The 27,548-nt window shown below is 44.6% G+C and overlaps 1 protein-coding gene across 4 annotated transcripts in view; it reads left to right on the top strand.

Moving 5' to 3' along the window:
- Window positions 1-27,548, top strand: part of ARHGEF3 (Rho guanine nucleotide exchange factor 3) — a 1,464,987-nt gene that overhangs the window by 1,255,691 nt on the left and 181,748 nt on the right. For all 4 annotated transcript variants that reach the window (XM_069643671.1, XM_069643668.1, XM_069643670.1 and 1 more), the window contains one exon: window positions 12,628-12,735. In XM_069643671.1, coding sequence (XP_069499772.1) covers window positions 12,628-12,735 — 108 coding nt within the window. The remainder of the gene's footprint in view (window positions 1-12,627; window positions 12,736-27,548) is intronic.

Here is a 27,548-nt window from a genome sequence, read left to right as displayed (position 1 = left end):
GTGCTACACGGGCCCGTAATTGGCACTAGAGCCGGCATTAAGACCCTCACTTTACTCAGGCTTGTAACTTGGGCCCGGACTGTTACCAGCCAGTGTACACTACAGAAAGTGGGATTATTGCCAAAATATTAGCAGTATAATTGTTAAGACTGCTGGGTGGGCTAATGCATCAACTGTACCAACCTGTGTGTACCATGAAGGTTGAAGGTTCAAGTCCTTGCTAGTCCACCAAGCCTCACATCCTTTTGTAATGATATATTGGGAGACCACGCTCAATATAGGTAGTCCCCTCCCCACCCAATTGAACAAGACGACTACACACCATTGGTTGGCATTCAACACACCTTATCTGTGACTCCTGCGCCAACAATGAGCCAAGAAATAGGCAGGAGTATAGGCAGAATATATATTTATTTATAATTTATGTTCATGTATCGTCAATGTTTATACTCGCCACCTTCTCTGTGGCACTAAACAAAGTTTCAACATAACATACAGTTTCCTTTTTGTAATAAAAAGAGGCAAATATTACTTGATAAAATTTAGATTGAACATAATGCACAGTTTGATTTTAAAACAAGTGACACATTGAAATGTACAGTGCTTGATACCTGGGATTTCTCTGCACACTGAAAATGCAGTTGTAAAGATGCATGTGGCAAATAGCACCCTGTTTCCTTTTCACCCAAAAGCAATGCAAAATCGTTCTGCTATCAGGGTAACTCACTCACCAGCAGGAGAGAGTGTCTATTGTTCAATGGAAATTACACTAGTTTCACTTTGCAAAATGCCTCTCCCCCCTACCCCATCCCCCAGCACCAAACCCCAGGCATTAGTGCTATGCAGCACCCCTCTGTTTAAGGCAAGGTCTAGGGACTGGGGACAGTTTAGGAATGTCCTTTGGGGCCAAGGGCACCCCTTTGTTTAAATACAATGTTTAAGGAGTAGTGGTAATTGGAAATTTCGTTTTGTGATCAGCCCCTTTCTGTTTTAAAGATGAGGTTTGAGAAGGGTGTCAGTTGGGAATTTCGTTTTGCAACCAGCACCTTTCTGTTTCAAAGGCAAGCTTTGGGAAGGATGTCAGTTGGGAATTTCGTTTTAGGGGCAAGGACCATTTTTGTTTAAATACAAGGTTTGGGGATGGTGACAATGATCGATTTTGTTTTGTGGCAAGGACACCCCAATTACTTTATGTGACTAAAACTTAACTTCCGTTAGGAAAGAGGTTGGGGTTTCAAACTCCTCCAGAATCGCCCTGTGTCAATATCGCCCACACGCTTGGTTTCAAATGGATCAGTTCTACTTACATGGGACGTCTGTTTTGGGGCACTCTGGGAAGACAGCCAGGCTCCTCAGGGATCAACTTGGGGTCTGCTCACTTCAGTCAGAGATAGTCACCAGCTTTCGTCCCTTATCTTGCTCCCCTTATGAAACAGGGTCTAGTCAGATGTTGGCTTCCCCGGGTTCTCTCTCCCAGGCAAATTGTAAGGCCTCTCAATGTTAAGGCCTCTCCATCCAAGATGGTTTTAGGCAGCTGTCTCAGGATTCACGCCATGTGGATTAAGGGCAAGTCCTCCAATATGTTTAGCAGCTCTTCTTTTTCTCCTTCTCTCTCTTTCCTTCTGTCCCCCTGTCTCCATAGAGCAAGTGCTTTTTAATGTTAAGTCGCTCCCACAAAATATTCAGATCAGGAGGTGTAAACTTATTAGCTAGAATTCCCACTGGACCTCTGCAGTTCTTTCTCCCACCCACGGTCTGTCTGCTTATAGGCCTGTGAAGTTCCATGATTGAAGTGAAGTGGACCGGTACACACTTTCTATCATTTACGTGTTTTTAACTTTTCCACTCAAAAAGTCCCCATATGGCAAATTTTAGTAACTTGCTGATAAATGCCAGAATATATAGATATTAATATTCCCCTCCTCATGATGAATCGATAGAGGTTATTTTAATTTTGGCAGGCTATAGCACAGGCATGCTATGGCTTTTCGCCCTTTCTTCGAAAAAATAGTTGGAAATATGAAACTTCATAATTAAATAACTAATTTGGCCAACCATTAACTCCCCAACTTTCAGATTCAGGACATTTCTGGGGCTGCTGCAAACACCTTTTGGATTGTCACAGCGTTATACAAAATTTAAGCCAGATACAAATAACATCAGCACCATCACCATGACATCAGCTTTCAAATGAGAGCTGTCTCTAGTCTATAAGTATCACAGCCTCAAAGTTATGGAATACAATTACATGTGTAATGTACGTCAATGACCATATATGTAACATGGATAAACTGTAGTTTCACTTCTCCATTGCCTTGAAACCACATGGTTCTATGCATCTGCAGTCTGTGGGACTGAATGTTGAGTTAATGCTGGGGTAAAAGCCATTAGCCTTTTGTTCTTTGAGAGTTGATGGGCTGTGGGGTGTAATTAAAGGCCCCAAGCCAACAGAACTAAAAGACCCACTGGAAAAAAATACCTGTCAGCCTTCATAAAAAAAGAACAGAATCTTCACACTGAAAAACTGGCCGATTAAGGCAGATTGTGGGGTTTCTCCAAGTAGCACAAGGAAGGACCATGTGAAGAAGGCCTAACTGTCATTGCCAAAGGAAAATCAGCATTTTAATTCTGAGTGGCAGAGACAATTCAGAAGTCCCTTTTACATGAAAAACAAGATTTTCAAACACTGCCAACAAAAAGGTTTTGCATTTGTATTTATAGTTTAAAGCAAGATATGAGAAAAATTTTCCCCAGCCAGCATAAAGATGTCAGAGAAAAGACTTGGGGCCTCATTACATGGTAGGCGATAAGAGTTTACCGGTACCTGTATTTTACCGGTACCGGTAAACCCTTACCGCCTTACTACTGGTTTTTAACGCCTGGTTTTTGCAGGCGTTAAAAACCAACCCGCAAAGGGAGCAGGGAGCTAATTACGGTACCGCAATTTGCGGCACCGTAATTAGCGCCTTCCCCATTCCCATAGAGCCCTATGTGGCAAAAATGGGAATGGGGAAGGGCAATGGGGGAAAGGGGAATTACCGCCCCGCCAACCTTGGAATAGGGCGGTAATTCCCCTTTCCACCAAGGCGGAGCCGGTATTTTATCAGCATGGACCAAGGTGCTAGTAGCACCTTGGTCCACCACCATCCATGTAATGAGGCCCTGTGTGTTGACAAAAAGTAATGTACATTATGTTTCACATGCAAAATACCGGCAAACATCTGAAAAGAAAAGCCCACTTTGTTGCCATGAAGATTTCATTTAGGCACAAGGCAGACCCTTTTGGCTTGTTGGTGGGCAAACTTCCCAAATAACTCCCCCATGGCAGCCTGGATTGGGCATCCCAACTGTTTACAACTACAATAAAATGTGTCCTGCCTGAGGGGTATTGGAAAACAAACTTTCTTTAGACTTGCTGCAGGACAATTTCCCTTGGCTGGTGCATGTACAGAATGTAGGGGGAGGTGTGCAAACAGGGGCTGCAATCAAGACTGAACTCTGAATTCAACTTCAAACAGACTAATAAAAACACTGCCCCAGAGAGGCAAATGGGGCTGAGGATGGGGGCAGGGGGAGGCTCAAAATTGCATATCCCAAAGATTTTCTATTAATGTAAAAGGACTATCAAAGTGTAGGCCTTTTTCTCTGCAGCCATAAATCATACTTTCTTGATTGATATGTCATTTTTTCGGTAATTTCCAGGTGGTGTTAGTGAAATAAACTTCATCCACCTACGACTCATGGAACTGTAATTGCCATCTAAAATGGGTTTCTGGCTGATCTGAAAATGTTCCAAATTTGAGAGTTGGTGAATGGGTGTAGGGTGAAATGAGGAATATGGATAATAAATGTAATGTTCCAAACAATTATGCTTTTTGTAAAAAATTGCAGAAAATTACTAAACAACTGTCCAACATGGTGCGGACCCAGCTGTTTTATTAAATTCTCCTGTCAGAAAAAAAAAATATATATATATGTATATATATATATTATGGCAGTTGCTAGTAAAATGATGACGTTTTGCCGCATAACTAGTTTTTGCCATAAAATTGACATGAGAACAGAGGTATTGCAATTGGGAATTGCCATATGTCTGCTCCAGATTCCTAAACCAACCCTTAGAGAGGGACTGAAGTTGGGAGGAGAGTGAAGGGTTACTGACCAATCCTATTTGCGAGAACTCTTACAGGGTACTCCTCAAGATTGTAAACTTGATGGTGTCATCGCTGCTATATTAAGTGGATGCACTATGAGGAAGGGACAGAGCTGCTGAAATTTACCATTCGGGGGAGCTGCTGAAACGTACCATCTGACAGCTGCAAGGAAACACCAGAGGAGATTGCTCAGAGTGCATTTAGGTTCAGGTGCTTATTGTTAGGGTGCCCTAAAAAATCTGACTGGACTGTATGGCGAGAGCTGGGGACCCTCCTAGAGGGTGGAGTGACCAGACCGCTGCCAAGTCCTTCCAGAGCGTCCTGACTTTAAGCAGAGGTTTTCAATGTAAGTAGAATTGAACCATGGGAGACCAAAAGGTGGGGGAATCTGCTTGGCTTAAATCCTTTCCCTTTTCAGTGAGCGGGGAGAACTGTGTAGATCCTTAGCCTATTTAACTAAAAATATGAATGTAATTAATTCTCCTTGGCAGAACACCACAGGGTGATTTTTATTAAAATTCTAAAATTAACAAAGCTCATTCCCAGTGTGTGCTGAAAACTATTCACTCGGATTTAATCCGGTAATCTTGTGTGTTCAGCTTCCTCAACACAGGCCTTTAAGTGGAGGGGGGTTCTGAAACCCAAAATTCTCAAATCCTCCCAGTTTTACTGCCCAACTTTCCCAACACAAACCATTCAGTGGGGGGGGGGGGCGAAAACAAGCCGCTAAATCACCCTGTGTTTATTTTAAACCAAAAGCGTGTGTGAAATCATAATAGCCATATGCATTTTACCAATTAATAAACCCAACTTCTCGCCTTTTAAGTGTGCAGGAAAATAGAAATTGCACAGCATTACACATGTAAATGACTTTTGTTCATTGACCAGTTTGATTATTTCTTGAAGTGTAATCTGTAAAAAAGAAAAGTACTGTAATTTGTGTGATTTATTTGTGTAACAAGAAGTTAATTGTGAGCCCCAAAGAAGGTGGTGTGTAGTTTATTGTGGTTTCTATTGCTTCTAATTTAAATAAATACAAATATATCTCCTGCACACCGGCCTGGTTCTTGGCTCATTGGTAGCTCAGGGAGAGGGATCCAAGGGGTATTAGAGGAATTGGAGATAGGGCTGAATAAAAAGAACCACATTAACTGTTTATTGTGTGACATTTAGCTTGGTGAGGGAAGGAACACTGTGGCCCTCATTACGACCCTGGCGGAAATCGTGGTGCAAAATGCACCATGGAGAACGGCGGAAAGCTGCCGATAGCGCCATGGGGGTTGGCGGATTTTCCGCCCCATTCCGACCTTGGCGGGGCGGTAAATCCCCATCCCCCATTTTACCCTTCCCCATTCCCATTTTTGCCCCATAGGGTATAATGGGAGTGGGGAAGGCGTTAATTACGCCACCGTAAAATACGGTGGCGTAATTAACAACAAGGTCCCGTAGCGCCATGGATTTCTCCGCCCGGAAAAACCAGGCGGAAAACGCTCCATGGCGCTACGGGAACTCGTAGTAGGGCGGACGGGTCCGCCGCGAATACCGCTGGCGTAAACCCACTCCGCCAGGGTCGTAATGAGGCCCTGTGTGTTGAGTAGGCCTCTCAATAAACCGTTACAGGGCTGAGGAGATACTTACGCTGCAGCAGGTGTTCCCCCTCTGCCCTCTGACATCATTAAGCTCTGTAGGCCTCTGCCATTTATTTCTTGTAAACTTGAGTTGACCACAATTCAGATCTAAGTGTATTTGGTTTGCTTGTTTGCTCACCCAGGGCTGAGTCTGTGTTGATCTGGCCTCCTAGCAACCTAGTACGCAGAAGCCTCAAAGAGAACTCCCTTCCAGAGGAGCCCACCAGATGTGCCATGGGGGAAGACACTTAGGAATTCATCCCAGTAACCAGAAGCCTTTGTCTGTCTTGGGCTCAGAAGATCACATCTTGCACTTGAAAGAAAATACACGTTTAAATCCGGGGCATATATTTTCCATGTGAAGCCTTATATTCCTGAATGTTGCTACACTGTTCAGGCCTTCCTTGTCATGTGTTCATTTTGGCAATAGAGCACTTTCTCCACGTGTTCATTTACAGTTGTAAAATACACACGCTTCTGAACATTGCAGTTTCAGTCTCTTGATTTACACACAGCTTTTGTTTTTCACTGGGAAACTGAAAGTGACGCACTGTTATTCATTTTGGTCATTCACCGTGGGCATTTTTATTCAAGATGTTGTCCGTTTCTGTGTTGAAAAGAATGGTGTGATTTTCAGCCAGACACATGCGTTCCATGATACAGTTAATTGGATAATTTCAACAAGACACATATTTTCACTCATCAGGCGCTTTCGCTGTGTTAAGATTTGAGCTGGCATTAGTGTATCGTTTCCTATTAGACCAATGTATTTCACAGTATGGTCTAACCTGTCCTTACCTTTTGTCATGCTGGGGCAATCATTAAACCCCACACTTTTGAAGTTAATGACATACACTTCTAAAATAAAATGCTGTTTTCGAATGCTACAGGGCTGCAGCTTTGCAGAAGGTGTTATATAAAAATCAAGATATTGTGTTTATCAAATAATTAAAGGTTCCTATCTTTTATTGATCAAGCAATGCGATAACCTTTCTACAGTGCTAATGCAGAGACGTTTTGTGGCAGTATTGCATCCTACCTAAAGAAATAAAATATAGGTGTGCAGGAGCGTTTGTACTTATTTTGAAGTGCACACAAGTGGTGTTGCTCATCTGCGCTCTTCTGCAAGTGATTGAACCATATCAAAAGGCCTCAGTGGACACAGTTCTTTCTCCACATCGTTTAGGCTATGCGCTGGTTTAGCTTTTAATAAGATAGTTAGAATAGTCTTCACTATATGCAGAACGATGTATTCTTTGCTGCATTCATATTTTCAAAAACGAATATTCCCCCTGGATTCGAAATGAATGGATGAATGAATACACCTGATGATTTCGACTCCAGGGGATCCTATTTCTGCTGAAAAGTCAGGACTGATTCAAAGTCACACACAGGACATGTGACCCACATGGCAGCGCTGCAGAGGCGGAGCCTAGGCATAGCTGAATCCCAGATAAACCTTTCAGGGGATACATTACTATCCCTAGGCCGAGTACTCTATTTCTTGGGAAACATATTTAAGCAATATGTCCCGAGCGGCGGGGGAATTACAGACTCAGGTAATTCCCCGGGGCCCATAGTTAAAGGCCCCGGGGCATTACCTGAGTCGGTAATGCCCCCGCCGCGAGGGTCATATTGCTATTAGTACCCCGGTCCACATTATCTGCTTGACCGGGGCACTAAAAGCTTTTTTGTCCCGCGGCGTTTCGGGACAGAAAAAAAAAACGACCAACAAAATGGGCGCCGGGAAATGGAAAACAGACTCCGTTTTCTCTTTCCATGGCAGCCATCGGGAGCGGACACGCTGGGAACACAATTGTTCCCAGCGCGTCCGCTCTCGAAAAAGGATCAAAACGAAGGTAAGTGGGGTTGGGAGGGCGGGATTGGGAAGGTGAAAAAGTTTTAAAAAAATAAAAATTCAAAAAATAACTGCTTCCCCGTCGAGGGACGGGGAAGCCTCCAGCTGTGAGTAGGCTCAGAGCGGGGATGGCCCCGCTCCGAGTCTCCACATGGCAGGAGGCTGCCATCGTCCCCCGCTGGGGAACAAGGCGTAGAAGGTAAGTGGGGTGGGGAGGGCAGGGAGGTGGGAGGAGGGAGGAAAGGCGAGGGAAAAAAAAAAGCTTTACCTCTGTCCCCGGCAGGGGGCGAAGGCAGTCTCTCAGCCGTGGGGAGGCTCGGAGCGGGGATGGCCCCGCTTCAAGCATCCTCACTGGCTGATGGGCTGCCACACCCCCCGCCGGGGACAAAGGCCGTGGCATCCCGACAGAGGGATTCCCGGCCTGGTAATGACTTGGCGAGGGCCAATCAGAATGGCTCTTTCATTCTGATTGCACCCTCGCCGGGTACTAATAGTAATTATTACTGTACAGCGTGAAACTATTTAACTGTTTTAATTTTCCTGTTGCATTTGTTAGAATGTAAATGCCACTGGAATGCCGGGACATTTTACTACTATCTGCAGCTTAGGAGTAAGCACAGAATGTAATATTACCCCAGGTCACCATTTACATGTGCACGTGTATAAACTGTTGAAAACAGCCGTAGCTCTGTGGTGCCAATGACACTGGCTAGATTACAAAAACAATGGCAGTCGCATTTGTGAACATTGTAGAACATGTTAATGCCCACGTGGGGCAAACGGGGTTTCCATTCAGTTTGTTAGGAGAATGAAATCTCCGGACAGGCCAAAGAGTGACACAATGAGTTGTCCATTTGTCCTGTACTGTGCTTTAAGAGTACGATGACCTGATACAGCAAGGTATCATTTGGCATGTTTATCACGCCTAGTGGGAGATCCTCAAATCACTCTTTGTTCTGGGTGCAGGCACACGATGCTTGAAACCAAGAAAGTTAGAATCGGGTGCAATGATCAAAATTCTAGGAGAGTTGGATGCGTGTCAGTTGCATGTTGGGAATGAAAGAAGGAAAAGTAATGTGTCTTATGTGACATACTAGCATGCATCATACCTGCTGTTGTGGATAAGAGGGAAATTCAGACTCCAATTATAGCAGCCCTGCCGAAAAAAAGCAATACAGATATTGATGTGTTCAAAATGTCCCTGCCATACTGGGCAGTGAGGGCCCTGTCCCACTATAATGATGGCAACCCTGCGAATCACCAGTTATACGGCACCCCGATGAGAACTCCTGATACTGTCAAATTAAAAGTGACGCGTGTTGTACTGTCTCGTGCACAGCAGAGCAGTGGCTGTTGACAAGTGCTGAGACGGCCCCATTCCAAGTGCTGGGCACATTTCCCAGCAGGATGCATCACACCTGCTCTGGGGTTAGGTTTGGAGTACAGATTTCCTGGCCATTTAACTCTTGCTGTCTCTTGCTTCAACTTCCAACAACTCCCAGTCCCCTCGTCTCATAGACTTACAAAACCATGCACACTACATACTCAAAATGTATGCATGTTTTAATATTAAAAAACCGATGCATATTGACTTGGTCTATGGCTATTGTAATTGTAAGATGTTGAAATGTGCTGAGCTACTTGTGTAATTAAGAATACCCCCGGGCCACCACCCATATCCCCCCAACTTTACCGCCCTGCAATCATCTTCCAGGGGGATACCCCTGGAGTCCTGCCATTCGCCCCACTAACTGTTCCTGTTCCCACTCACCCCACCACCTCCACTCCCGAATCCGCCTACCCTCCTCCCAGACCCCCTCCACACTCCGCATTCACTGATCCTCCGCCGACACCGGCCCAGCCCATTCTGTTACTTCCTTGTATGGTGCAATGGACGATTCATACATGTTACATGCATAATATCTGTTGCGCAATACAAGGGGCACGCCAACTCACTACGTGTTTCTTTGTGGATTGAAGCAGCTCTAGAAACCTTAGGGTGCAGTCGGGGGCGGGGGGTAACACCAGGCACAGAAAATGGGTTGCCCAAAATCACAAAAGGGTATGGCCATCATCGAGAATACACAGTCACAAGACAGCTCAAAAGGCCTCCTGACACCTAGTTTGTTCCATGGAAAAATGCTTACATAAATAGTAAAAGAGAGTAAGAAAAGTACCTAGGAGCACCTTGAAGTAACACTGTCACCTAGCAGCCCCAGGTCCTTCATTTTTACAGATAATCTCTGTGCTATGTGCTCTAATAGGACATTCTGTAGAAATATGGTGACGCCATCGACAGTAGAATAACGAAATAGTTGGATGGGACATGCAGTTTGTACATGACATGTAGCAGCCATGGATACAATCTCAGCTACAATGAGGAACGAGATGCTAACACTCGTGGATACCCAGACTTGTGCAACAGAACGATTGCCCAGCCATGCACCGTTCGCCCCAGGATCGCGGGTTCTTCACCCCCATATGAGTTGCTAATACAGACCCGCGAAGCAGGAGTGGAGGGCGGAATACGATCCTTAGCTCTGCGACACTTCCGCATACACGACCGGAATACCACGGGAATGAATGGGATGAACGATGGGAACAGTTTCATATAAACAGTTGCCCAGAGGCTAAAGGAGGACCCTGACCAGAGCTTGAGAACTAACCGAACTAGTGGCTTTGTATGCTATGTATTCATTATGTAAAACGCAAAACCTAATGAAATGTTTTTTAAAAAAAAGAAATATGAACTAAGATGTGCCCACTGATATTTTATTTATCTTAATTATTGGGCATTTGTAAGGCGCTTATATATCAAGTAAATTGTGTTTCAAGTCAGCCACAGGGCAACAGGGAGGGAACATGGGAATGAAAGGGAGTTAATACTGATAGGCAAGGAGCAAAGCAGGGTAATGCTTAGCAGGACGCTAGGGAGAAGAACGGTCAGTGCTCAGCTGCAAGCAATCAAATCAGACCCACACAACTTAAGCAGAACTGAAACAAAGAAGCACGGGTATAAAGTAAAAAAAGAAACAATCTCTACTACTTAGGAGAAGGGGAACTAAGGACCGGGATCAGTGACTACACTGCGGAAAATGCAATCTGATAAATAGCGCCAGCTGCTGTACCACTGGTGGCTAAGGAAAGAAAGGGGCTTCAGGTGTGATCAGTTACAGCCATGTCAGTTGCAGTGTAGTGCATCTTCAACCTAACATTGGCCTGCAATAGTGCAGACCAATCTGTGTGCAAAGGATTCTAGGAAATGAAGTCTTCATTACAAAATTCATTTTAGCTACCAGAGTTTTGTTCTGGGGGAGAAAGGCAGAGAAGGTTCTACCCCTTAGACACCCCGCTTAAGTGTCTTTTAAAGCCTTTGCCCCTTGGTCCATAGATACTGGAGCAACCAAAAGGTTGAAGATTTGTCAATCGTGGGCTGTTCTGAAATCTGCTAAATTCAATTTAACACAGGAAGGGATTTATGTAATGGCAGAATCCCCTTTTTAAGCGGTTCTGCAGAATGGACATGTCACTAGTTAATCTTCTAAACTGAAGTGCACAGTCAGCAATTTTGGCTTTGATATTACCATTTTATATAGGGATCTGGCTTTCTGTGATATTTAAGCAATAAGCCTGAGTTTAGGGGGGGGGGCATTACTGCTTCAGGTAATGCCCCGGGGCCCATTCCTGAAAGCCTTACTGCAGGCCCTGGGCCATTACCTGAAGCAGTAATGCCCCCACCAGCGAGGGACTTATTGCTATTAGTACCCGGCCCGGTGGAATGGGGTACTAATCCTTTTTTTTAAGTTCACAACTTAAAAAAAAAAGATGCCCGCCATAGATCGGCTGAGAAGGGACTAATTAGTCCCTTCTCACTTTCCATGGCAGCAAGTAGCGCAGCAGGGCTCCACAATGCTTAGCCAGGACACAACATGTGCTGTGTTTTGTTAGCAACTTATATGCACAGCACAAAGTCAATCACCTTTAGATGTGGCCTTCGGGTGAAGACTGCGAGGAGGCGCAGAACATAACGTTTGGAGAATAAACGTTCATTTATCAATAATGGTCATTGTTTTGTTTTGACTCCAGGAGATGGCTTTAGCCACCTATACGAGAACAAAACTAGTGTGTGGTATCCGAGGTCATCCAAGGCACCTGATGGGGGTTCGAGAGCATGAGGACATTAGGCCAGAGGAGAAAGAAGGCACGCATAGCTCTGCGTGTATATCTCGAATAAATACTCTTCAATATACATGGCTTGCCTGGTGCCTACCCTGTTAAATACTGATATAGAAAGGGGATGTGAGCTTGGCAGTTTAGGGTATTTGTTATAGGCGCCACTAGCATTACCACTGGCAAATTTGCTGTTTGCTGTTATCTAAGTTCTTATCACAGTAATGTGATGTAATGTAGCCATTAATGCCTGCAAAAACAGCTAAAACAGCTAACTGACATGTAATTAAACTTATTAAGCTGCCCATTATCTAAACTCTGAATCAAGGTCATTTATGGCAGATGTTTCTGTACCAAATACATCTCACTGAAAAGCTAGGGTTAATTTCAGCTACAAAGCAGATCGTGGTGTATTTTAAAAAAAAAGCCTTAATTAAGTGTGCCTTTAATCGCTTGATTTCTAAGCAGCGTAGTTAGTATTCCTGCACAAGAATGGAACTGCAGTATGTGGCTTTTCTTTTATATAGAAAAGGTAACGCTTATTAGTAACATGTTATTAATTTTATGGTGATGATTTGCAGAAACGTGTAATATATGAAAGCTGTAATGTTAAACATGTATGAGTGGGGGGGCATGTCTGACAATGGAAAAGGCAAAACCGTTGCCAATGCTTGTTTATTGTTCTTGCTTTTTCGTTTTACTTAATTAAGGTGTCATAGCAACTCTGACATGGTACCAATCCGTACGGAACCTTGATTTTTGTAAACCTTAGGTATATGGTTTTTCATCTAAATTGTATCTTTGCCCATGTCTGCAGGAACCTAGTACCAAGCGGGTCAAGCCTCTATCCAGAGTCACATCGCTAGCAAATCTCATCCCACCTGTGAGGGCCACGCCATTGAAGCGCTTCAGCCAAACGCTGCAGGTAAACTTGAATGCTGTACTACCGCACCAGTTATTCCCCATTACATTGCAGGCACGTCTCATTGTACACGTGGAGCTGCATGCAAATATTGTGTTTAAAATGGCCACGGAAGAATGCTTCCAAGGCTGTACTGCATGACTGCTATCCTATAGGTTGTCACAGGCCATTCCTGCATTTCTAGAATAAAATGATCATTGTCCTAGCCAACAGTTTGGGCTTTTGTGTGGGCATGGCATAGGCATTTGACAGGCACTACCATAATGGTAATACCTAGCCCTAAAATGGCACCATCTAGAAAATGGTATAAGTACATGGGCACATGTCAGTAATACCTATACACAAGCCGCACGATTGGCTTTTTCAGTGCTTAGTTTAACTGGACTTCAGTGCAAGGAGCAGATGCATGGATATATTTCCTATAAATCAAGTGGCTGAAGGCACACTTTGTTAAGTCATTTTCATTATGTCTGTAGCTCGTTTACAGTGGCAATTAGGCATTTACCTCTTAGAACGCTGCTTAGCAATAACATTAGCAGGCCCTTCACAGCACAAAGTTTGGTGTTTTCTGAATGATAATGCTAGCTCAATGAAATCTCAGGCTAAGGTTTTTTGAGCGGGGAGAGGCAGTCATTGGGAAGGACTGGCCATTAGCATGGTTATGAGCAGGCAGTGGGTCCACACAAAACCAACCACCCACAAGCAGGGAAGGAATTGGGCCGCAACATGCGCTCCAGCAAAAACGGCCTTGCTGCAGCACCGTTATGTGTAGACACGAGGCCTTTGATCAACAGCCCAGACTGAAACAATGAAATCATCCAAAGCTGAATATGTCACATGCTTTACACACATTTTACTGTCAGGGTGACTAATCTGACAGATGAAATGAGCACCATACCAAGTATGCAGTACATGCTCACGAGTGATTAACGTATGAATTAAACTAAAAAATCAAGGGATGCTGCTTTCTTATCTGCAGCTCCCCAGAAGTGGAATTCCCTTCCATCTATATTGAGAGTTACTGGATCCACCGAGGTCTTCAAGAAAGGCCTGAAAACTGCTTTGTTCTCATAAAGCGGCGTCTCTCTTTAGCATCTGACTTCATCCACCCCTAGAAAGGGTTTTTCGGCTACTTCCCTCTACCTCTGCTCTTTTGAGTCTTTTCGTGTCTGAGTTTTGTGTTTAAGGGCCCTTAAGCCTTCCTTGGGGTACATGGCGCGCTATATAAATGTCAAAACATAAACATGAACATGGATAGCGAGGCGCACGTTTAAGGCGCGTTACTGACCGTGTGCCGGACAGAGATGGCTGGATGTGCTGTGTGTCTGTTGTTCCCGCATGAAGCCAGTGTGTCTGTCTACACGCAGGCCCTGTTCCCTCTGTGATTGAAGGCCTGATTCACTGGGAGCCTTGTAATATGTATGTTAACGGGACGTGAAAAGGAGAAAAAAAACTGTTCAAAGAAAGCGAATAGATAAAAGGAAATATGGGACTGGAGGCCTTTTACGCCGTGAGTCAGGCATGGTGTGCAACGTCACAGAGGGAGAAGCAGGCAGGTTTTGAGTACTGTATGGGCCAGAGAGCTGCTTAAAGCAACAGTAACTGCAGTGATGTTTTTCTACGTGCCATAATTCACTGCTTTGTTTATATCAATCCCAAGGTCTCGTTTTTTAAATCCTATTTCATAATTTAAAGTTTTCTTCAAAGGGAAATGTATTACCTCCCAATACCCTTAGTGCAGTTTTTAAGCATCGAGGTTTGTCGATGGGTTTGCCAAAGACTGTAGCATATTGGCGGGCAATGGCGGCGTGGGCATCTTTAGCTGCAGGTCATCCCTGTATGACGTCACGGTGTCCCTAAAGGTGCAGGTGGGACAGTCCGAAATTCGGAAGCTGCAGAAGGGCTCCAGTGGCTCCCCCCTACACCCACCCTAAAACACTGAGCGCAAGAGTGGCTGATCCAGGGACTGGGGATGTCGCCGTCCCTCAAGCACTTGCTATACATGTCGCGCTCTAATATAGCAGCTGATCCTGGGGCAAGGTGCGCCACAGTCTCTCACACCTTAACTTTACATTGAATGTGTGGTAGGGCTGACCTGGGGCATGGGATCTATTTATTTATTTATTTATATATAGATTTATATTGCGGTGGCAGCCCGCAGGCATCTGGGCCCAGGCATGTATACATCAAGACAACATGAAAGACGGTACATGGCCCTACCTAACTGCAGAAACAATTGGGCTCATAATCCTTATTTAAAAAGAAACGCAGATAGCACCGGGAAGGCTCTCCCCAACGCGTTTGTTCGTCTGTGAGGTAGGACTGAAATCTGGCCTAGTGCCTCTGATCTAAGAGAGCGCCTCGGGATGTGTAAAGTGATCCTTTCCTTCAGATATTTCCGTGCTTTCCCATGGAGCTTTCCCATGGAGGCAATGGACCAATGTCTTGCACCCTGAGATTCCACTGGATAGGATGTTGGTTGTTCCTTGAACTCAATCACTTATATTCAGTGGTCGAAGTGTATGAAAAGAAAGAGTGGAACGAAGTTCCCTACTGGCCTGCCTCGGCTCCCACCGAGCCGCATCACCACGCCCCCTCCCACGCACAATACAAACCCCCAAACACATGCACCTGCTGTTTAAGGGAACGGTCAGTGCAGTGCACTCAACGTGCAAGTTTCAACTTCTTCCTACACTTTTATTTTGAAACAAAACCATTCCAGACGGTTTCTTTTTAAAATCAAAAGTATAGGAATAGTAAAACTTAATTTAAAAAAGTAGAGGAGCACCACTCCGAACCACGCCTCCCACTCACTTTGACCACTGCTTATATTGAATGTGGAAGGTGCTTTGATGTGTGGCTTGGGATCTGCAATTCCAGTATCTTGCTCTCCCATTTTACACTAGGGGGAGGGTCGCTGATCCTAGGATCAACGGTGGCTCGTACTCTCCCATTACAATGGATATAAATGCTTGGCTGCCGTGTACCATGGGAGCTACAGAGACCCCCTGAGTGTCACACCTCCTCACATTATCTTTGGTCTGAAACCAGGTTGATATAAGTATTGGAGTTTTCAAAAACACTGCAGTTCATTGGATGTAAGGGACAGGCTCCTCCGGGGCTTCGAAGACCCTGTGGTCTCAGCCTTGACAGTCTCTGTGCGACCTCTGAAAAACAGAGTTGAGCAATGGGAATCTCACCAGATGGTGTCTCTTCTCTGTTCCTCCATGGCCAGTCTGGCTGCAGAATTAACCTAAAAGCAAAATCTAGGGGGGCAAAAGTACATTGGGGCACCCACAAGCAGAATCACAATCATCACAATGATATGGGAAAACACAGAGCAAAACTACATTGTTACATATGGGAGCAAAATCAGTGGGAAAGCTAGGAGCAGAATTTGAGCAGCCACAGAACCCACCGTACTTCTTTTGACCCTCTACGCATCTTCAAAACCACTTGCTGTATTTTTTAGCAATCCAGACACCGGCACAAACCATTGAATCAGACAGACCTCGTGGGAGCAGCTAACTTGAATGCCAACTCGACTAATGGACGCCATCAAACTTGCCCATCTCACACACTGAATAAACCCAGCGGAGCCATCATCTCACTGCTGACTCAACTGCTACCACAGACCATTGTCTCAAAGGCCAAATCGACTCATCAGGAGCTCACACCTTCGAACCAACGCGACGCCGACTGCCTTTGGGTTTGCATTGACTCAAACTCCCTAACGTCAACTCAACCGCAGCAAAGCCCATCATGCCATTGTTCAGTTCTAAAGACAAGAATAAAGGTACTTGTAGAGAAGGAGCCAAGTACCCCCACCTCAATCACCTCACCCATGTTGCCTATATGTTGGATGCCAGAGCATGAGAGATGTACAGAGCCATTCAAATTACAGATACCAAGGAGAATCCTAGAAGCAAGGTTCCCATTGAGAAAACCATACCTGCGTACAAGACAATATGATGGCCATTCGAATAAAAACTCTGGAACAAATAGGACACATGAATGGCAAAAATTAATGATGACGTCACACATTGGATTCAGTTAAGAATGGATGGTTCCACTACGTACAAATAGCAGAGCTGAGCAAAAGAAGGAAAACCGCTTTTCCAGTATGTTGCAGTTAGAAAAACAGTGAATTACAGGAGAAACTCAGAAAGGCAAGGTTGGGTGAGCCAAGAAGCCATGGCCATATCAGGTTGAAGTAAGCTGATATTGGATACAAATTGTGTGAAAGAATGAAGCTCCTGTTTAGGAGGCATGGACAGAAAACAAGAAGACGTCTTCAGTCTCGTGGGGAAAAGAAGTTGGACGAGCAGGATGGTCACACCTATGCACGAGGGCAGAGCGTGCCTTCACTCCCCTGAATCCTCCAGAGAAGGCCGAGTTCAAAGCCCTAATTGACGGCAGACCACAGAGGTGATGATGGATGAATATGCTAATTGGTGGGAAGCTAAGGGTAAGACAAGATAACCAGTACCTAGACTCTCAGCCTGCGTACTGCTACACATAGGTGGGAAGGTACTGACGGAGGTTAGAAGCCAACCAATGAAAGGGGACCGCATGATCAAGGATCCTATAGTTGTGTAGCCAATAAAACATTGTGTATTTAGTGACGTTCATAGTGACATATTTTGGGGAAGGGCTTAGTTTCCCCGTCTGATGTTAAGAAGCCTGTCACATTATTCCACTGCCCTGGACGAGTATGGATCATATACTTAGATGATCCACTTAAACCCTATCACACTCGCCATTAGCTTTTTGTGGTTTGCCACGTAGGATGACGTTAGTAGTACGTGGGTTAATTTATTGCTATAAAAGAATGCTTTTTTTCAGGATGCATTTAGATCGTGATGAGAGACGTCTGCTGATGTCCGTTGTACTCCCTGTTTTAGATAATTGATATTAAAACAGTTATCCTTTTGCCAACTACCTGAGTTGTTTCGATTATTGATGTTTGAGTAATTTCTGCATCCCCATCTATCTCAAGGGCCTAGCTATCTTATCTTAAAAGGCTGGGAACTCCAATTCATACTTGAAGAGGGTCTGTGCCTGGATCACTTTTTGGGCCCATAGTGACTGTTCAAACCCCATTGTCTAATTTCTCTTAAAAAGACGTATAGTTAAGGAGTGATGTTGTTGCCAATCTATTGCCTTAACTCCCCTGCCCATCTCCCCTAAGTGCCCTTTCAATTTCTGTGATTCTTTTCCAGAGATGTGTTGGGTTTTTCTAGCATTTTCTAATTAGTTGATTTAATTTTATTGTTTGACTAAAAGTCTATTTTTTTTTTATTGAGCATTTGGCTTATTCCCAATTATCGCTGTACAAAATATTTTACATGCTTGTAATTTCCATAAGACCGTAAAAAGTTAGGGCAAGTCCGGTCATAAATGCGCTTGTACTCAAAATGTACTACACTAACCATAGTGCTGGTTAGCCAAGGCCTTACTCTAGACCTCATACATGTGAAACAACGTAAACGAAAGTTAATCAGACCTCTGCGCTAATCATATACTTCCAATAACTCAAATCAAGGATGTCCTGTAAGGATTCATCTGCCATGTTCAGCATCCCGCGGAAGATAACATGCGGGATGCCGAACACGGCAGATGAATCCTTACAGGACATCCTTGATTTTTTCAGTTCGAACTTAACTTTAAGGAGAACTAGACTTTTTCAATAAAGGTTTTCAAACTGTTGCTTTTGAGTCTGTGTCTGTCTTGATACCATCCCTGTCTCACAATACATAAACCTAAGTAAATAAATGAGTCATCCCTCTTCAATGGCACCACATTTAAATGCCCTTTAAAAACAGCTTTCTGTTTTTTCTTAAGGGACTGCACATCCACCGCTATCAACTTTGATACATTGACAGATAAGTTGTTATTTTTAGCATATAGGTGAAGCATATCAAGTTGCCTCTGCAGATCAATTACCATCTTTATTTATTTTTACTGTTGTCCTATGTACTGCACTTCCCACTCCTCTTTCCCCCTGCACTTCTCCCTCTCCCCCCTACCCTGCACTTGCGTGATCTCAATGTCACCTGGCCTAGTAAGATCATTGTCTCTGTCTTCCCTCTGTTCCCCCCTCCGTCCTTGCCTCGTCCTTTTCTTCCCTCCCTCTCCAGCACTATCTGAAATGTCGCCAGGCCTAGTACGATAGTCACTTGTTTTGTCCCTCTCCTTCCTTCTCCTCCCCCTCACCCTCTCTGCTTGTAATCTTCCGGCACTATCAGAAATGTAGTCAGGCCTAGTATGTTAGTTGCCTGTCTGTTCCCATTCCCTACCCGCCCACCTCCTCCCTTCCTTTCTGTGTCTTAGCTCTTGCACTATCTGAAATGTTGCCAGGCCGAGTACAATAGTTAATTTCACATTCTTATTGTTTAAGGCCAATGTAGAATGTTCACTGTTTGTGTGTTTCCCTTGTTCTCTCCCTTGACTTGAAGCGCTTTGAAACACATTTTGTATAGGCGCTATACAAATAAACAATCAAATCATCTCATATAAAGCAATCAAAATTTCGATCAAGCCAGGTGGGCAACCCCATTTTAGCAACTTGTTCCACAAGAGGTTGCGGTCAATGCTACCAAAAATAAAAGCAAAATCTATGAAGGCTAAATAAATTATAGTGACCTCAGCGAATGCCCTTTTCTTAAAAACATTTAAAATAAAGCCATTCAATGTCATGCCTACACCTCTCACAAAACTGGATTAGTAAATGTCAAACGTAGAGCTCTCTCTAATCCAGGCTGTTAAATGGGATAAAACTAGGGAGGCAAAGATTTTCCCCGGGTCTACTTCCAATTTTAGGCCATAACCTGGACTTGCATCTGACTTCGCAAGCAACCAGTTAAGAATGAAATGGTCACTTGAAATAGCAGGGATAACCTGAAAAGCGGAAGTATACAGAAAGATGTTCCCGGACACAAACATATAATCCAAACTAGCTGTATGCGAGCCTCTGGTCCAGGTATCTTTCGCCGGACTATCCCTCTGGACATGACCATTTAATAAGTGTAGCACTCGAGACTCCATGGGCGATAACCATATAAGACCTTGTTTTATAGACAGAGAGAAACCTGTATTATATAAAAGCAACTTCTTATCTTTATCAAAGCACATCATCTGCGGAGCCTCACAAATTAGGAACGCACTAAAGATATGATCCGTCAGACCATCATCCAGAAAATCAGCAACACAATCTAGGAATACTTCCTCGGATATCGCAGTTGGGTTCCAGTATAAATGAATGAATGCAAACATACCTACATTCCAGAAACAAACTGGATCTGCTTGGACAAAGGAGTTTGGAATTTTCTATCCAACTTCCTATCCCGTTCAAAACTGCTACAAGCGAGCCCGGAAGCCGGCCTCCTCTTGGAGCCGTTCACAGCTGGATTTAACAAAATGAAATATCCATGTTATATCCCAAATTAAAGATCCATATCCATCTAGTAAAGGTGCAGTCAGCAACCAGGTTTACTGAAGCAGGAGAATATCATTAGGAAGCACAACTGAACTTTCCTACTTGGCACAAATGAGAAAAACTCTGACTATCCAGGACCCAGCCACCATATTCTCAGATGAGTTCCCAGGGTTTAGCTAACACTCATTAACAATAAGCGCTTCTGCCAACCAAGACCAATTTGTGCCTCTGTGAATTGTGGAACCACCAAGATGATCCACTACGACCTTTTGGGCACGTATACTACATCTATCACATGTAACTTGCAAGGGCACATGCGTAAAAGACAACTTCTCATCCCCCAGCCCATCAACCTTGGAGTCACGCATCGCAACACTACCACCCACAGCTTGCCGCTACATGTCAGGATACACATCTCTCTCCTTTAATTTCCTGTCAAGGACAGCCCGATTAGCCAACATTATATGCCTGTCGACTTCTGTAAGATCAAACCCCATTGGAAGCTGAAAATGGAGCTGCCTCAAGAAGGGTTTGTTTTACCAGACGAGAGTAAATATGGAGGAATGCACAATCTAACTGATTGTCGCGCATGAACTCCACCTAGTCTTAATCGCACGTAGCGTAGGAATAGCATAACGTTTAAAACATTACTTCGATTGAAAATGATACCATCAGTTGAAATCGGGAGTCTTTCTGAAAACAAATATTTATGTACATACTGCATCTTTGCTTCAGATCGCTCTGCAGAATTCAAAATTGAGGGAAAATAACTCCCAGCACTGGGTAACCGTAAGGCTTTAGATGCCAGGCGTTTTTGATCCGCCAACCAACTTTTCTGCTCCAAAGTCAGGAATTAGGGCACATTAGATTGAGGTAATGACTGAGCATGCCCACTAGAATGTAGTGGAGCACCCGGGACATCCCTGCCCAGCGCATGGTCTGCGCCAAGGTTTGGTCTTGTTTGCATTGGGCTTTCCTCCATTGAATAAGGAGTAAAGTTCAACAATTCCGCCAGGATGTCCACCTTCTCCAAGTTATCATGTTGATGTGCTCCTACTATGTTAGGATTCGGTATAGCCTCTAGCAACAGATTCTCATTAGAATTACAGTCTTCCCAGAATGTCTTTGTTTGAACTTGGCGACTGTGTCTTCAAAGTGTGGAGGAATTTCCTAGGCCATCGATTCCTAATGTTTGCTGTGGACTTTAGAATTTTCGTTATTTTTTGACTGTTTTGCCTTTTTTCCTCCTTATTTCCTTTTGTGCCTTTGATACAAGATGGAATAGTTAAGGGAGGCCTGTGGCTCCTCCTCTAGCACAGGAGGAGAGATTTATCTCTCTTGATCCACAGCCACTTATGAGGTCTCTAGTCACTTAATGACGCTCTCGAGGATCGCCTTGAATGAATAGGAGATCCTAAAACAGGCCTCTCCTCAGAGCCGACGGTTATAGGGACCGAATTAACAAACGACAATTCTGAAGTCACACTCCCCTCCCGTTCCAAAGGGCTATTAGTTAGCGGCTGGGGGAGCTACTTGGATAATTCATAGTGGTTTTAAGTGCAGTAATAAAACCTTCTATACAAATGATTTTCGAATTCAACATGGCTAACAGTGTTGAGTAATCTCTTATATTGTCGTTAATTGCTACATATAGCTTCAAAAACATAGTGAGTGCAAGAGACAGCGAGCTGGCTTCCAAAGAATGGCCCACAGGCGATGCTGGAGTAGATCGGGATGAAAATAGCGAGTTTGAAGCGGTAGAGTTAGAGGAGGAGCCGGCAGGCAACTTTCCGGAAGGCGCCATCGAAAGCAATGGAGAGGCAGAGAAAACAGACTGTTGGCTCCCCGCTTCACTAGTATGAGGGGCTGGGATGAAAGCCGCAATTATATTTAGTACAGCCTCGTTCACCACAGCATCTGGTCATTGGAAGGGAACTAAAAAAGCTGCCCTGGAATCCCAGAGACCTCACCCTCTTCCCTATAGATCCATAGAAGAGCGTGGAAACCCAGAGTCTCTGGGATAAACCCGGAGACTAGGCAGGTGCCTGTGTGGAGGCATATGCCTACTGTTAACTGGAACCAGAAATGGTGCGTAATTCTCCTCTGCAAGGTCTCCAAGTGTATCTTCCCAAATGTATATTGCAAACCTGGCTAAGAAGCAGCGAAGCTCTGTGCAGGTGGGTACAGTAATGGGATTCAATTAGAAGGAGAGAATCCTGAGGGTGCAGTTATATGGATATGGTGAAAGGGGGTACAGTGGGAAAGATACCGGTAAAGGAGGGAAAGGCAGACCCCGTCTGGGTTGGGGGGGTTCTGCTCCTGTTGAACCTATATTATTTGTGTTGGTTGCATCTTTCCAGGTCATTATTGGCCCCTGGGCCTGCATCCGTGTGTCCCTCCCGTGCATACTGCTTGTTTAATTTGTGTTCTGCATCTGTTATTGTAATTTAACATACAATGAAAACCCACACGAAAAATGCATGCATTTTCCGCGGCACCAACACAGTCACGTCACAGGAACAGCTGTGCGCTTGTTCCCAGTGTTAATGGATGGAGCAGAAGTCCTAGGCGATGTGTGGCTTCGCCTCCTGTGTTCCACATGTTGCAGTAGAGTCCAGGCGCCTGCACACAAAGGCCACTTTTATGGCGCGGGGGGAGGGGGCACAGCTGCACTCACCTCCGCCAGTCTTTGAAGCGGGAGGTGTACTTAGCGTGACTAGGAAGCGATGCCCCTTCTCCCAGAGGCCCATAAATCTCGCGCTCCCCCTCCCCAGAATGCTGCAAAGAACAAATTGCTTTGAATCGACAAGAAGGGCGCATTAGTTCCACCGCGGAATCGCGTGGAGAGCAAATTAGGCGCTGGCAAGACTTGGAGTTTCACGTCTGACACTTCCCCGTTTCTCTGCCTCGCGCAGCTGCTACGCGCTTTAAAGGATCTGCAGTCCCTGTGCCAGTGTTTTTCGCTCATCTGTTTTACGTGGGACATGCGCTGTTGTGCCTGAAAAATATTGCCACCACGAACTTTTGATAAAAGGCTTTAAAAGCATGTTCAGCTAGTATGGACTTTCTTGTGTTTGTTTTCACTCATTCTCCCCATTGTTTCTGTTTCTTTTAGCTAAAGCTTAATAGCTTTTTATTTCTTGTGGGCGTTGATCGCGGTGGGGGGTGGAGGTGGGATCATATTTCATAACATTCATTCCTTTATTATAGCAGTGCAGAGCATTCATGTTTTCTGTGCCCACGACTGAGAAGGCGCCAGTCCTTGATTTTGCTTGGAACTTTGGGACTTGTAGTTTTCCTAAATTTCAAAATGGGAAATAAAGAACTGCACGTCCCACAATCCAAAGGGGACAAACGGGACCGCATGGCCATGGGAAACCTGAGAGTTCTACATTTCCGCTAGGTCCTGTATTTCCAGTTTTCGATCTCACTGAACTGACAAATTACCTGCACTTATTATTTATTTATTTATTTGGCATTCTTATAAAGCGCTACATGCCCGCAGGCCTCATAGCGCTACAAAGAAAACAACAATTACAGACAACTTTTATAAATAACACAAAATACGCACAAAAGGAAACAACAGAACAAATCAGTCTGGGGTGAAGGTAAAGATTAAGCGTCAAACTACTTACTAGACCTAAATTAGAGGTACCCATGGGCAGATGATTACACAAATTTAGAAAGTGGGGCAGGTTACTATGTCCACACCCCACCAGCACACAGTCCCTGTTCCTCTGAGAACACCAGTCATCGAGTTCTATTGTGCGCAGGAACTTTAGATCAGAACATCGCACTACCCCAGGCCCAGATTTTGCGCGAAGCCCTGCAAGTACTTTATTTCGTAAGGCTTCGCGTGGCTCTTTCCCAGTAGGTTACACTACATTCGTAATGATAAAGTTCCTATGATCCAACACCAGATCTCTAATGTATCCATCCTTAGGCAGCGACATATGAGTTTCGCAAGTCGGCTGATTTAGATCCAGGGTTCATGGGTCCAGGGGAGCTATCCCGGTGAGCTTTAACAAGGGAGTTGACAGATGCCGGAGATACAACACAATGCAAGCTTCTTGAAGTGGTCGGAGCCGATGGTGCTGCAAGAGATGACTTTGGCTCAAAAATTGGGCCGGTTGGCAAATTCCATATAGTTGAGAGTCATTATCAATACACTTAGGTGGCAGAGCTGTTTGGGAGCAGTTTGCTTTGACAATGATCAGGAGTGCCAAAGGTGAGTCAAACGGAGCCGTTTGGCTACCTTTTTCAGTATTCTGGAGGCCAGCCACGCATCAGCGTCGCGGAAGTATAACATCTATTTAGCTCTTTGATGATGGAAGCCCTAGCCTGCCTCCAGGACCCCGAAGTACTGCTTCTTTCTAACCCAGTCAGAAAATGCATGGGAGAAGAAAGGTTAGACCTGGTACACCCTTCCTCCCGAGGTCAGGATCAGGGGTACACCATTACTCGAGATTTTCCAGATTAGTAGCCCCAGAGGCTATAGATGTATTCATTAGTTCAGCCATATCTGTACACATTTTAGGCATGTCAGTGGCCTTGTCCAAGGCGCCGTTAATATCAGGTGGCAATTCCGTTCTGTTGGTGCAAATTCTCTGCCTTCTGCTAGTACTTAAATCCAGAACACAGGTGGTCCCCCTTGGAAGATGACAATGCAGCCATCAAATTTGGGCTCAGGGTCTTAGATTAAGCAATCTCAAAATGTTAAAGTATTGATTAAGAGTTTGGCAATTTTTGGTGATTTATAGCGTAAGAGAACTAAATGGAAAACAACTGACACAGGAGGGCATAGCCTCTGTAGGATCAAATACCGCAGAGAAAGAAAAAGTGGAGTGGAATATTCCGCTAAAACACAAAAGTGAGTACCTGCAGGTCAGGGGTATCAGGCGGAACATAAGCCCCCACCATCCCCGGGGACAGGCCGTGAAACCAGCTCTCCACCGGAGAAGAAACAGGAAGCCCAAAGGACTGTGCGCGCGTTCGGCAAAGAATGTTAAAAGTGCACCGGCCAGCCGACAAAGCATAGAGTATCCACCGCTGGCTACAAGAGCAGGATCCAAGCAGCATGGAATAACACAGACGCCAGGCCAATTAGAGGTAAGGACCCACCAGGACCCACAAGGCAGAGGAACCGCGTCGAGCCACGCTGCATTGCAGCCGCTTCCAACACTGTAGTTACATGGTTTTTGATCTGAGTAAATGAGCTGTATTTATATTGCCACCCTAGCCAGCAGTATAGCACAGCCTCATGAAGCCTCATTCACTGGACGCAAGTCTGACACCGGGGACTCACGCTGTTGCACTCTTAATAGCCCCACTGGCTTAAATGAAAATTCACGATGAGGAGTTATGTTATGTTACCATGCTTTTGCATTGCACCTAACAAGCACTGTGGAAGTTTCTAAGCACCTGTCCTTGTCCATGGCATATTCTGGCCCCGAACGCCAGGGAAATCAGACCAAAATCCGTCCGCTGGGAATAAGAGCAAAAGTGATCATTATATTCTGTTCAAATATTAAGCGCTGGTCCAAAACCTAAAATCTGGATTCTGCCGGTCCATGCGACTTTACCTGTTTAATAGATAGCTCTCGCGTCACATTTGAGACATCCACATTTAGCTCCCATGATTTCATCACAATTCTTGTGATCTTAGGGCATTTCGTTTGACCAAAAATCAAAACTGTTGAGATTTAGTTGGATTCTCTTAAAGGGATACTCTAGTAAAAATTTTATTTCAAAAATAGATAGGCCACATTAAAAAATAAATACTAGCATCCTCCATTTTAAAACTTCCTATGTAAAATTTTGAGATATTTAAGCTCAAAAGCAAGCACAAGGGCGCCGCCATTTTGTGAAATGGAGGCCCTCCTGTGCTGGCTTTTGCGGCACTAATGAAGGAAAAGCCAGCCAGCTGTAGTAAACAAAGTCTACCGCTGGGTGGCTTTCCCTTCATTAGTGCCGGGACTCGGAGGACGCGGACCGGAGACCAGAGCAGGAAAGCTGCAGCTGAATCTCGGTAGGTGCTATTTATTTTTTTTACAAAAAATAAGCACTAGCTGCGGTTTTTTTTCTAAGTTTTCTGGGCTGGAGGAGCCCGGAAAACTTAGAAATAAAACCGCAGCTTTAAAAACGTTGTATTTATGTTTGCGGTCGCTTTTGAAGCGACCGCAAACATAAATACAACGTTATTGTGTTGTGTCTGCCTGAATCTGCTTTTCCATTTGGGGCTCTCGGGCTCAGCCCGAGAGCCCCAAATGGAAAAGCAGATTCAGGCAGACACAACGCGGCATTGCAGAAAACAACCGCGTTGTGTCTGCCTGAATCTGCTTTTCCATTTGGGGCTCTCGGGCTCCCCGTGGGGAGCCCGAGAGCCCCAAATGGAAAAGCAGAATCAGGCAGACACAATGCGGCATTGCAGAAAACAACCGCGTGTGTTTCTGCCTGCTGTGGCTATCACTTTGGGTCTCCGGTGCTCGGGACCCAAAGTGATAGCCACAGCAGGCAGAAACACACGCGGTTGTGTTGGAAAACGCTGCAGTTTTAAAACCGCAGCGTTTTCCAACACAATAACGTTGTATTTATGTTTGCGGTCGCTTCAAAAGCGACCGCAAACATAAATACAACGTTTTTAAAGCTGCGGTTTTATTTCTAAGTTTTCCGGGCTCCTCCAGCCCGGAAAACTTAGAAAAAAAAACGCAGCTAGTGCTTATTTTTTGTAAAAAAAATAAATAGCACTTACCGAGATTCAGCTGCAGCTTTCCTGCTCTGGTCTCCGGTCCGCGTCCTCCGAGTCCCGGCACTAATGAAGGGAAAGCCACCCAGCGGTAGACTTTGTTTACTACAGCTGGCTGGCTTTTCCTTCATTAGTGCCGCAAAAGCAAAAGCCAGCACAGGAGGGCCTCCATTTCACAAAATGGCGGCCCCCCTGTGCTTGCTTTTTCGAATTTTGAGCTTGAATAGCTCAAAATTTTACATAGGAAGTTTTAAAACGGAGGATGCTAGTATTTTTTTTTTAATGTGGCCTATCTATTTTTGAAATACATTTTTTTACTAGAGTATCCCTTTAAGCGTCTTTTAAAAATTGCACGTGTCTCCCCTAACTCTGGCTGTTCTCTCCATAATAAGGAAAATGAATGCAGTGTGTCAACGTTTTGCTGCATTTATTTCATTTGTTCATATACTGGGAGGAACATTGCTCTTTTGATGACAAAATAACGTATAATAGATAAGAAATCGGATCTGATGGGAAAGAGTGAGCTTCTTGCAATGGGGTGAGTTTATGGGACATTCTGACCAGGTTGTGGAGTTGAGTAAATGGAACAGACACCAGGGACAACACATAAGTGGACAAATATAGATTAAAGAG

The sequence above is a fragment of the Ambystoma mexicanum genome, chromosome 2p (assembly GCF_040938575.1).
Source record: "Ambystoma mexicanum isolate Mex_15411 chromosome 2p, UKY_AmexF1_1, whole genome shotgun sequence".
Lineage (NCBI taxonomy): Eukaryota > Metazoa > Chordata > Amphibia > Caudata > Ambystomatidae > Ambystoma > Ambystoma mexicanum.
Note: the sequence above shows the minus strand (reverse complement) of the source record. Positions and strands in the feature narration are given on the sequence as shown.